Genomic DNA, 12,531 nt, shown 5'->3' with positions numbered 1-12,531 from the left:
GACTTTACACAACCCTCTTCTGGAAATGAATCGCTTGAGTGCTAACAAGAAACTCTCTGTCGACTGACTTGAAACCAGTTCTGAATGCACCGCTCTCGTGACGGCACATGTGAACAGAGCAACGTAGGCCTTGCGTAATGCACGATCGCCCTTCACGCACAGCGGTCCTGCAAAGTCTATGCCAGTCACTTCAAAAATGGTGGTTTCTCAGTCCCTTGGATACTCTGTCCCTTGGCAATGGAGCCGTGTCCTGCTGCGCGGGCTCGACTTTGAACCTCTTACACGCGGTACGTTTTGACAAAACACCTTTAACGATTTGTCTGGCTCTCAAAATCCAGTATCTACTTCTTGTTTGCACTAGTGTGTCTCTCAAACCAGAATGCGTGATGAATTCATGGTTGTACTGGACCAGCAACTCACAATATCGGTCTTTGTTGGGCAAAATCCATGGATGTTTCTCTCTGTAGCTGAAGTCTGACCGTTGGAGTCTGCCTCCAACACAGAGCGAATCAAATCTCTGATTTTTGAGTCTGCGTTCAGTGTCTTTCCAGCTTTCAGCGAACTGATTTCGGGACTGAAGCTTCTTTCTTGTGTCAACTTTATCCAATACTTTTCAGCTTCAGACATTTCATCTGCAGTCAACTCACCACGCACCTTGGAGCTTGAACTGGCATTATGCACAAACCGCTTAATCCAAGCAGTAACTCGCAGAACTCGCTTTAGCTTACTGTACTTCATTAAGTCCACAACAGGTTCCTTTTCTCGTTTTTTCACCGCTGCCGAGTCGCACCACAATCTGCTGATCTTGTGTTAACTCACTAACCACAATTTCGTCACTTGTCTCTTCTTCACTTCCAAATCTCACTTTCCTTCAGGTTAGCTACAGTCAGACCTCTGGTGGGAAGGTCTGCGGGATTGAACTTGCTCCTACAGTGAGACCACATTTCAGGATTGGTTAAAAGCTGAATTTCTGACACTCTGCTTGCCACAAACTGTTTCCATCCACTGCAGCACAATCGTCGAATCCGTCCACATACGAACTTGATGAAGCTCCACATTCAGAGGCTTTAACAGACTGCTTCCGAGTCTCGCTCCGATTACCGCTCCCGTCGGCTCAAGACGGGGCAGTGAGATCTTCTTCAGTGGGGCTACCCTGGACTTTGAAGCAACGAGGCATGTCGTTTTTGTTCCATCATCAGCTACTCGAAGCAGGTAAGCAACAGTGCTGTAAGCTTTCTCGCTTGCGTCACAGAACACATGGAGTTGATGTGCGTCGTGTCTATGCATGCATTTTGATCCATACCAACGAGGAATGTGTATGTGACGGATCTGTGGTAGCTCTGCACACCATCCTTGCCGTTCTTGCGCGAGATCCGAGGGCAGCTCCTCATCCCAGCCGAGTCCTCGTATCCGCAGCTCTTGGAAAAGACATTTTACTCGCACAGTAAATGGAGTCAGAAACCCTATTGGGTCGATTATATGCGAGCGGATAGCTTTAGAACACTTCTTTTAGTATTCTCTCTCTTCTTCTCTCACTGCATCTCTATCCGTCTCAGCGAGAGAAATCTGCAAGAAAGCCTTTTCAATGTCTGCAGTAAAAGCAATCTCATTCAGTCTGAATTTGATCAGTATGCCAAGCAGATCTGGATTCAGGTTAGGACCAGTAAGTAGACAGTCATTTAATGATGGAACCCCAACTTCATGTGATGAAGCATCAAATACTACTCTGAGCTTTGTGGTTACCTTGTCCTCTCGAAGAACAGTATGACGAGGCATGCGATACTTTACAGCGTTTGAAGATGATCCGTTCTCCACAACATCTTCGGCGATGCCCTGCTGAAGGTCATCGTTCACCACTTCATTATATCTGTGATGCATTACCACATCTGACCGCAACCTCCTTTTCAGTCCTTCAAATCTTTTCTTTGCCATTCTGTAGTTATCCGGGAGCTCTGGTTTGCCAGGTCGCCGTGGCAGCTCAACTTCATATCGCCCGTTCTTATACTGAGTAGTTTTTTCAAACATGCGAAGAGCATCCTCTTCTTCAGGGCTGTTGGACTGCTGCATGGTAATGCCAAGGGATTCGGTCTCCCAGAAGGCATATTTGCATATTAAGCATATTTGAACTCTATAAATTAATCAGTATGAGGGGCTAAGACAAGTTCCTTTTGAGAAACGGGCCGGATGTAGGTCTTATCCTTAACTTGAATCTCAGCAGATCTGGTACGGCCATCCGAACTTGGGAAGTTCTTCGCAACTTTGCCTACCAACCACAATGCTCGTGGTAGTTGTGGATCGATGAGCACATGCTCATCTGGTGCATGTGGCTCATCTGAATGCTGGGTGAAACTTGACCAGAACTGATCGGCCAGAACTTGACTCCGCTTCCACCTTCTTCGACCCATGAGCTCTGTAGCACGATAGACTACGAGTGGCAGTGAGCTATCTGGCCGCCCCATCGGCAAATAATTTGGTGTAACAGGGTCAAGGTCAGCTACATTGCTGGAAGTGTAACCCAAGGGCTTGCTATTAAGCATTCCCTCCACCTCAATGAGGACTGTTTGGAGAACTTCCTCAGTTACGACTTGGGAGCTGACTGTGATGCGAAGAGCAGTCTTGACTGACCTCATTTCTCTTTCCCACACACCACCAAAGTGTGGGGCTCCAGGTGGGTTAAAGTGGAAAGAAATCTTTTGTTTAGCTAAATGCAGCTGGATCTGTGATGGAGCGAGCGATGCAAAGGCTTCTTGCAACTCTTTCTGTCCTCCGTGAAAGTTAGTGCCGTTGTCTGAATATAACTCGCGAGGTGTTCCACGGCGAGAAAGGAATCAGTATCAATAGCTGTAAGAAGGTCTAGATGAACACTTCGTGTCGTGAGGCACTTAAAGACGATTCCCCACCTTTTCTCACATCGTCTTCCAATCTTAATTTGGAACGGCCCGAAACAGTCCATGCCCGTACTGTAGAATGGGGGTTTGAGCAGTCTGAGTCGAGCTGGAGGTACATCTGCCATTCGGGGAATAACTGGTTTGTTCTTCCATGTTTGGCAGTCTTTGCACAAATGTTGTTGTTGTTTTCGTATAGCTTCTCGTCCTCTCGGTATCCAAAAGCTTCTCCTTATCTCTCCGAAGACTCTTTCAGGTCCTGAATGGCAGAGTTTACGATCATAGTCTCGGATCAGTAACTTGGTGACCCAGTGATGTGGGTAAAGAACTACAGGATGTATAACCGACAGCTCTAATCCTTCAGCTCGGCGTAAACGACCACCGACTCTTATAAGCTGACAGGAGTCGTCAAATTCTGGGGCGAGAGCAAGTAGTCGACTAGTCGAAGGTACTGATTTACCAGCTCTTAGGAGTTTGTATTCATCTGGAAAACTATCCATTTGAGATTTCTGCAGGATATGCCATTCTGCAGTTTGGTAGTCCACTGCTGAAGGTGGTCCTGTATCAATGAGACCTTGAACCGTGGCCTCCAAGGAATCGGGAATGTCAGGAACATCTACTTCCGTCATGAGTCCACAGAAGATTCCTTTGCGCTGCTCTGTTTTGATTTCTGGTGGTTGAATAGAAGGACAGACAGGCCATACTGACTCAGACTCAAGCAGGAATGATGGTCCTTGGCTCCATCTGTCGGGCACTGACAGCTGAAGAAGAGTTTTACCTCGGGTCAGGTCATCAGCTGGATTACTGCCGGAATCCACATATCGCCAGGAACATTCAGTTGTCAGCTCTCGAATTTCGGCTATCCCGGTTCCAACAAACACCTTGAATCGGTACGCTTCAGATTTGAGCCGGGCTAGAACGGCGGTGGAATCGGTCCATGGCGTCACTGTATTCATCTCGAGGGTGAGCTCGCTTTTCAACGGTTTGGCTAATTGGGCACCATTCAGGGCAGCACGAAGCTCTGGTCGAGGAATCGTCAGACGTCGTTTTGGGGCGACCTTGGACCTCACTAGTACAAAGGCTAGTACAGCGTTTTGCCAGTCGAGCCGACTAAACATGTCCCTTCTTTCGTTGGCGTAAACTTGACCTCGTGAAGGATCTGGAGGTGCTTTCCCTTGCACAGACGGCAGAGTTTCTTTAGAGTACACTGTGCAGCTCTATGGTTGCGTCCACACTTCCAGCATCCGTTATTAGTCTTAATCCAGTCGATCACTTGGTCTTTGGTTAAGGACTGGAATGCGGCACATTGACAAGTTAAGGTAATGTTCTTTACTGTCACAGTATGGACAGAAGGCAAAGGTTTTATCTTGACTCTTGGTTGACACTGGTGGTACTGAGGAAGATAATTCATTTGAGCCATGAAGGATGGTAATCTGTCTGACCCTGGAGTTAGTTTCCTTCTGTTGATCCACTCGGGAACGGGCTCTATCTTTCTGAGGCTTGCATCCACCAAAGCTCTCTGGATCCTGGCACCAGGATTCGAAATTAAGCCATTTAGCTAGATCAAGAAGCGTGTACACTGAGCCAGGTTCATAACTCATGTGCCGGCGGAAAGACGCTCTTTGTTCTGGAGGGAGCTCGGACAAAAGTCGAGCCACGTGGGATCCACGATGCGATTCGACGTCTCCTTCTGTTCCTAATGTCTTAAGGAATCCTACCAAGGCTTGTATCTGAAAGCCTACAGTGTCGCCAGACTGAATATCTGATGCATCCATAATGGCAGCAATTTGGCTCAGGGCAAGCTGACGAGGTCGAACGAACCGTTCAGTGAGGGCTGCCATGGTATCGGAGTAGGGAGTGGATGAATTTAAAAAAAGGAATCAGCGATGAGGCGAGCATCTGTTCACTTTAGGTGATCTACCAGAATTTGGTACTTGAATAGCTCTGTAGCTTCATCAGGTAGTAGGTTATTAAAGGCAAGTTTGAGACGGGCCAATTCACCAGGATCTCGACGGGTAAAATCTGGAATGGTTGGCTGCGGACCTCTATAAACTATCTCCTGTCTTGCGGCATTAGTCTGGATCAGTGGAAAGTTAGCTGGTGCTACGAGCGGCTGACTGGAGTGAGCTGAAGGAGGTGTGTGGTTAAAATAGAAGTTCTTCTTACTGTTGTTGGCTGCCTTGTGCTCCACACATCTCTGTGATTGTCAACCGTGCCTGAGGAAATCTGAGCTCCCACATTATCCGGAACAATGGCATTTGTATAAGGCTGCATTGGAGGAGCATTCTGCGCATGGCTAACTGTATCTGCATAAGGATCTGTATTCTTAGATGTGGAAAGGTGGCGTGGTGCTGGGACTGGAAAGGCTCTAGGAGCTGGTGAAGGCTGTCTGCTTGCAACTCTATGCAGAGGAACTGGAGGGGTTAATACTTGGAATGGTGACTTAGGCCTAGGACTTGACCTCTGGCTTTGCGACTGGTTTATCAGCATCTTCTGCATACTTTTCTGGATCTCCATCAGTTGGCTAATCTCCTCCCTCGTGGAAAGTTGAGCCAGATCGTGCACTGTGCTTTGGATATCAAGTGGTAAAGAATGTCCATACCGGTCAGGGCTGTGTTCATCTCTCTCACTCCAATGATCTGTGGTAAGGTACCAGGCCTCTGAAGCCAAGTGTGGTGTTTCTAACGAATCAGGTGATCCAACATCCCATTTTCTTTGATCGTGATAAGAAATAGATGCTTGTGGATGGGCCATAGGAATATCTCTGTCTTCGTCATCCTCTTGAAAGTCATATGACCCATGTGGTCGCGGTGTTGACTGAGGCAGAAGGACATTAGCTCTAGGCAGTCCAGCATACTGTAATTCGAAATCTTGTAAGTAGGCTGGTTGACCAACTATACGTCTAGGGCGTGCTCCTTCAACTTGATACTCTGCATTCTGGTCCTCTGACACCAAATGTTTTTGAGCTTTAATTAAGGACTGTATATTACTGGAGTAGGTGGATTTGTAACCGCACTGGTGTGTCGGTAAGAACACATACGACTCAGAGTTTGCAGCAGAGTTTGTGGTTTACTCTTGATTCAAGTTGAATAGGAACAGTGAGTGGTAACAGTAAGTGGTCTGAAAATAATACAGAATAACAATAATATTAGAGATACAGCTAAATCAATAACATTCATCAAGGCAATAGAACTGGTAACATTATTGAAGTTATTGCAGTTCCTAGATAATATTTCACAATTCATATTTCGTTCGTCTCTTACTGACTAGGCACTGACTGACGTCATTCAATAAACACGACTCTCTGATTGGCTGAAACCTTCTTAACATTGCCGCCCCCAAATATGCCAAGCATATTTGAACTCTATAAATTAATCAGTATGAGGGGCTAAGACAAGTTCCTTTTGAGAAACGGGCCGGATGTAGGTCTTATCCTTAACTTGAATCTCAGCAGATCTGGTACGGCCATCCGAACTTGGGAAGGTCTTCGCAACTTTGCCTACCAACCGCAATGCTCGTGGTAGTTGCGGATCGATGAGGACATTACCACTGTTCCGATAGAAATGTCACCGGCATCTGTGTGCCACTTGTTGCGGGTCTGTAGCGTGGGCAGGTAATGCTGGGCGAAACTTGACCAGAGGATAGACTACGAGTGGCAGTGAGCTATCTGGCCGCCCCATCGGCAAATAATTCGCTGCAACAGGGTCGAGGTCAGCTGCATCGCTGGAAGTGTAACCCAAGGGCTTGCTATTAAGCATTCCCTCCACCTCAATGAGGACTGTTTGGAGAACTTCCTCAGTTACGACTTGGGAGCTGACTGTGATGCGAAGAGCAGTCTTGACTGACCTCATTTCTCTTTCCCACACACCACCAAAGTGTGGGGCTCCAGGTGGGTTAAAGTGGAAAGAAATCTTTTGTTTAGCTAAATGCAGCTGGATCTGTGATGGCGCGAGCGACGCAAAGGCTTCCCGCAACTCTTTCCGTCCTCCGTGAAAGTCAGTGCCGTTGTCTGAATATAACTCGCGAGGTGTTCCACGGCGAGCTATGAACCTCCTCAAAGCCATCAGAAAGGAATCAGCATCAATAGCTGTGAGAAGGTCTCGATGAACACTTCGCGTCGCGAGGCACTTAAAGATGATTCCCCACCTTTTCTCACATCGTCTGCCAATCTTAATTTGGAACGGCCCGAAACGGTCCATGCCCGTGCTGTGGAATGGGGGTTTGAGCAGTCTGAGTCGAGCTGGAGGTAGATCTGCCATTCGGGGAATAACTGGTTTGTTCTTCCGCGTTTGGCAGTCTTTGCACAAATGTTGTTGTTGTTGTTTTCGTTTTCGTATATAGCTTCTCGTACCTCTCGGCATCCAAAAGCTTCTCCTTAACCAGCTCTTAGGAGTTTGTACTCGTCTGGAAAACTATCCATTCGAGACTTCTGCAGGATGTGCCATTCTGCAGTTGGGTAGTCCACTGCTGAAGGTGGTCCTGTATCAATTAGACCTTGAACCGTGGCCTCCAGGGAACCGGGAATGTCAGGAACATCTACTTCCGTCATGAGTCCACAGAAGATTCCTTTGCGCTGCTCTGTTTTGACTTCTGGTGGTTGAATAGAATGACAGACAGGCCACACTGACTCGGACTCGAGCAGGAATGATGGTCCTCGGCTCCATCTGTCGGGCACTGACAGCTGAAGAAGAGTTTTGCCTCGGGTCAGGTCATCGGCTGGATTAGTGCCGGAATCCACACGTCGCCAGGAACATTCAGTTGTCGGCCCTCGAATTTCGGCTATCCCGGTTCCAACAAACACCTTGAATCGGTACGATTCAGATTTGAGCCGGGCTAGAACGGCGGTGGACTCGGTCAGTGGCGTCACTGTGTTCATCTCGACGGTGAGCTCGGTTTTTTTCAACGGTTTTGCTAATTGGGCACCGTTCAGGGCAGCACGAAGCTCTGGTCGAGGAATCGTCAGACGTCGTTTTGGGGCGACCTTGGACCTCGCTAGTACAAAGGCTAATTGAATACGACCACCGTCATCGTTAGTACGTAGGCAGGCGACAGATCCGTGAGCTTGCTCGGAAGCGTCGCGAAAGATGCGAATCTGTCTGGTGTCGTGGGAACGATTAATGTCCGAAGATGTGACACAGCGTGGGTAGTGAAATACTTGCCACCGTAGGAAGTTCCGCCTCCCATTCTCTCCGGGAGCTCAAAAGGTCGTCAGGTAGGTTTGGGTCGTCCCAGTCTCGTTGCTCGTCCCATAACCTCTGAACTAAAATCTTGGCTCGGGCGGCGAAGGGGAGCGTGAAGCCTAAGGGGTCGTACTGGGTTGCAAGTACCTCGTACACAAAGAACACACGGTCCGGGCTCAGCGGGACGGCTTTCATACCCAAGAAGGTCTGATTTGCGGTGCCACCTCAAACCCAGTGCGGATTCTCGAGCATCGGAACGATCTTGAGATTCAGCCACAATTCGGTACTACTGGATCTCGCGTCTGCTGGAAGGTGGTCCACCGCAACTGGGATCGTTACTCGCCCACTAGCGAAGTTCGAACCCACCACTGGCAAAGAGGGCGCGGAGTCTGCCCACAAGCGGCCTTGCCTCTTGAGCTGACAGTAGGCTCTTCGAGCGACCGTCCACGTAGAAATTCCCTTCTACCGTAGTTCTGATATCGTCATCAGGAGCGCAATGATCCGCAACGCGTCGCCGGACGGCATGAACGGCACAACGCGGACTCCGAGTAGTGCCAAAAGGTAGCGCTTGCCGTTCGTAAATGTCTGGTGGTTTAGATCCGTCCGTGTCTCGCCGTGAGAAACAGGGGAGACGCCCATCTTCAGGGAGGAGACGAACTTGGTGGAACATCCCTTTCGCATCCCCGCTTATCGCCACTGGACGCTCACGGAAGCGCAGGAACACACCAAGCAACGACGGACCCGAGGCCGGTCCTGGCAGCGGATGGTTATTCAGGTTATGGCCTCCAGAGTCAAATGAACAGTCAAAAACCACACGGCTCTTACCGTTTTGTGCTGCACGAGGTGGTGAGGGATGAACCATGACTCACTTTGTGAATCAACTGCTTCAGGTGGGAGTTTGACAACATAGCCCGAGGTCTCGCGGCGCAGCGACTTACGCCATCGATCATTACTCCGACACAGTCTGTGACTGAAGCAAGTCGAGGGCTGCTTGGTCCTGCTTAGACCGAGTGACAGATTTCTCGTTTCTGTTGGGAATCACGTCTGCTTGCCGGAGTCTCTCGACGTTCCGGAACGACTCTGTCACTGAGGGATTAGTGGCAATGTGCGGACCCTGCTGGGATTCAACATTATCTCCACATACTCTCGCTGGGCCTCGTAAAGACCGACCCAGTCTCGTCCCGACAGCTGCCGGACCTCCGGGCGGACCGAGACGGACCGGTTCGATCGGAGTGACGAGGTGAGGATGATCTGCTCCAATCGGTAACAGGGGACAGGCTTTGTGAAAAGGCTGTAACGGGAAGCCTTTCAAATGCCGGTATCTTTGTTGAAGGTCTGCAACGGGGTAGGAATGTTCAGCTAAGCTAAGTGGTTCTGCTGTGAAGGCTCCCGTTGTTTTATTATAACTCCTGCCAGGTTGGGATGGAGTTGAAATTTGAAAGGACACCGAAGTACCGCAAAGCTTAAGTAACGTCTCGCCTCACAGTTCTCAAGGCCGAGTCCTCCGCCTGGCCAGTGAGTCCCAGTCTCCGGGCTGCTGCTGGTAACAGCGTAGTCCGTTCAGGACCGTCATCGAGCACAGCGCGAGCATCTAGGCTTTGTCCCTTATGCTTCAGGAGGACACTGCCGAGTCCTTGAGGGCGGTCGAGGCACAGCGTTTTGCCAGTCGAGCCGACTAAACGTGTCCCTTCTTTCGTTGGCTTAAAGTTGACCCCGTGAACGATCTGGAGGTGCTTTCCCTTGCGCAGACGGCAGAGTTTCTTTAGAGTACACCGTGCAGCTCTACGGTCGCGTCCACACTTCCAGCATCCGTTATTAGTCTTAATCCGGTCGATCACTTGGTCTTTGGTTAAGGACTGGAATGCGGCACATTGACTAAGGTAGTGTTCTTTACGGTCACAGTGTGGACAGAAGGCAAAGGTTTTATCTTGACTCTCGGTTGACGCTGGTGCTACTGAGGAAGATAATTCACGTGAGCCACGAAGGACGGTAGTCTGTCCGACCCTGGCTTTAGTTTCCTTCTGTTGATCCGCTCGGGAACGGGCTCTATCTTTCTGAGGCTTGCATCCGCCAAAGCTCTCTGGATCCTGGCACCAGGATTCCAAATGAAGCCACTTAGCTAGATCAAGAAGCGTGTACACTGAGCCAGGTTCATAACTCGCGTGCCGGCGGAAAGACGCTCTCTGTTCTGGAGGGAGCTCGGACAAAAGTCGAGCCGCGCGGGATCCACGATGCGATTCGACGTCTCCTTCTGTTCCTAATGTCTTAAGGAATCATACCAAGGCTTGTATCTGAAAGCCTACAGTGTCGCCGGACTGAATATCTGACGCATCCATAATGGCAGCAATTTGGCTCAGGGCGGCAAGCTGACGAGGTCGACCGAACCGTTCGGTGAGGGCTGCCGTGGTATCGGAGTAGGGAGCGGATGAATTTAAAAAAAAGGAATCGGCGATGAGGCGAGCATCTGTTCACTTTAGGCGATCTACCAGAATTTGGTACTTGAATAGCTCCGTGGCTTCATCAGGTAGTAGGTTATTCAAGGCAAGTTTGAGACGGGCCAATTCACCAGGATCTCGACGGGTCAAATCTGGAATGGTTGGCCGCGGACCTCTATGAACTATCTCCCGTCTTGCGGCATTAGTCTGGATCGGCGGAAAGTTAGCTGGTGCTACGAGCGGCTGACTGGAGTGAGCTGAAGGAGGTGTGTGGTTAAAATAGAAGTTCTTCTTACTGTTGTTGGCTGCCTTGTGCTCCACACATCTCTTGTGATCGTCAACCGTGCCCGAGGAAATCCGATCCCACGTTATCCGGAACAATGGCATTTGTGTAAGGCTGCATTGGAGGAGCATTCTGCGCATGGCTAACTGCATCTGCATGAGGGATCTGTATTCTTAGATGTAGAAAGGTGGCGTGGTGCTGGGACTGGAAAGGCTCCAGGAGCTGGTGAAGTGAGTCGTTCACCAACCAAGAAATGTGCTGGCGTTAGTGGCTGCGGCTCATCGAGCTCATTGTGAACAAAAGTGAGAGGTCTGGAATTCAGTATGGCTTCTACTTCTGCAAGAAGCGTAGACATTTCTTCAAATGGGAGCGATGCCTTTCCTAGCACCTTCCTCGTGCTCATTTTCACAGACCTTACAAGTCTCTCCCCAAAATCCACCCCACCAGGCAGCTCGTTCTACAATGAAACGCCAAGTTGTTCCTTTTCCTGAGAAGTATTCCAGGATTTGTGGATCTTTGATGGCTTTCCACAGCTCACTAAGGTCTTGGTTCGCTCTTTTAAGGGTTTTGGCGTCGTCCGAATAGATGACTTTACACAACCCTCTTCTGGAAATGAATCGCTTGAGTGCTAACAAGAAACTCTCTGTCGACTGACTTGAAACCAGTTCTGAATGCACCGCTCTCGTGACAGCACATGTAAACAGAGCAACGTAGGCCTTGCGTAATGCACGATCGCCCTTCACGCACAGCGGTCCTGCAAAGTCTATGCCAGTCACTTCAAAAATGGTGGTTTCTCGGATACTCTGTCCCTTGGCAATGGAGCCGTGTCCTGCTGCGCGGGCTTGACTTTGAATCTCTTACACGCAGTACGTTTTGACAAAACACCTTTAACGATTTGTCTGGCTCTCAAAATCCAGTATCTACTTCTTGTTTGCACTAGTGTGTCTCTCAAACCAGAATGCGTGATGAATTCATGGTTGTACTGGACCAGCAACTCACAATATCGGTCTTTGTTGGGCAAAACCCATGGATGTTTCTCTCTGTAGCTGAAGTCTGACTGTTGGAGTCTGCCTCCAACACAGAGCAAATCAAATCTCTGATTTTTGAGTCTGCGTTCAGTGTCTTTCCAGCTTTCAGCGAACTGATTTCAGGACTGAAGCTTCTTTCTTGTGTCAACTTTATCCAATACTTTTCAGCTTCAGACATTTCATCTGCAGTCAACTCACCACGCATCTTGGAGCTTGAACTGGCATTACGCACAAACCGCTTAATCCAAGCAGTAACTCGCAGAACTCGCTTTAGCTTACTGTACTTCATTAAGTCCACAACAGGTTCCTTTTCTCGTTTTTTCACCGCTGCCGAGTTGCGCCGCAATCTGCTGATCTTGTGTTAACTCACTAACCACAATTTCGTCACTTGTCTCTTCTTCACTTCCAAATCTCACTTTCCTTCAGGTTAGCTACAGTCAGACCTCTGGTGGGAAGGTCTGCGGGATTGAACTTGCTCCTACAGTGAGACCACATTTCAGGATTGGTTAAAAGCTGAATTTCTGACACTCTGCTTGCCACAAACTGTTTCCATCCACTGCAGCACAATCGTCGAATCCGTCCACATACGAACTTGATGAAGTTCCACATTCAGAGGCTTTAACAGACTGCTTCCGAGTCTCGCTCCAACATGACCACCGTAGCTGCAAGAAGTTTATTAAAACACTGAAAACTGTTCCAAGGAACTTCTAACCACTGGTC

At 49.0% G+C, this 12,531-nt stretch overlaps 2 protein-coding genes across 2 annotated transcripts in view; both read right to left on the bottom strand.

Annotated features, from left to right (window-relative positions):
• Positions 1 to 54: 54 nt before the first annotated feature.
• The window catches only part of LOC148995858 (uncharacterized), a 12,976-nt gene continuing 499 nt past the window's right edge, over positions 55 to 12,531 (bottom strand). The window contains exon 3 of the mRNA XM_089117977.1: positions 55 to 12,473. Coding sequence (XP_088974103.1) covers positions 2,702 to 4,003 — 1,302 coding nt within the window. The 5' untranslated portion in view covers positions 4,004 to 12,473 and the 3' untranslated portion in view covers positions 55 to 2,701. The remainder of the gene's footprint in view (positions 12,474 to 12,531) is intronic.
• Positions 11,143 to 12,531, bottom strand: part of LOC148995856 (uncharacterized) — a 22,236-nt gene continuing 20,847 nt past the window's right edge. Inside the window, exons 9-11 of the mRNA XM_089119157.1 lie at positions 12,228 to 12,289; positions 11,738 to 11,854; positions 11,143 to 11,639 (exon numbers count right to left, since the gene is read on the bottom strand). Of these exons, the coding sequence (XP_088975283.1) occupies positions 11,143 to 11,639; positions 11,738 to 11,854; positions 12,228 to 12,289 (676 nt within the window). The remainder of the gene's footprint in view (positions 11,640 to 11,737; positions 11,855 to 12,227; positions 12,290 to 12,531) is intronic.

This window comes from Pimephales promelas, chromosome 2, assembly GCF_988280905.1.
Source record: "Pimephales promelas chromosome 2, fPimPro1.hap1.1, whole genome shotgun sequence".
NCBI classification, from domain to species: domain Eukaryota; kingdom Metazoa; phylum Chordata; class Actinopteri; order Cypriniformes; family Leuciscidae; genus Pimephales; species Pimephales promelas.
This window is presented reverse-complemented; position numbering and strand designations above follow the sequence as displayed.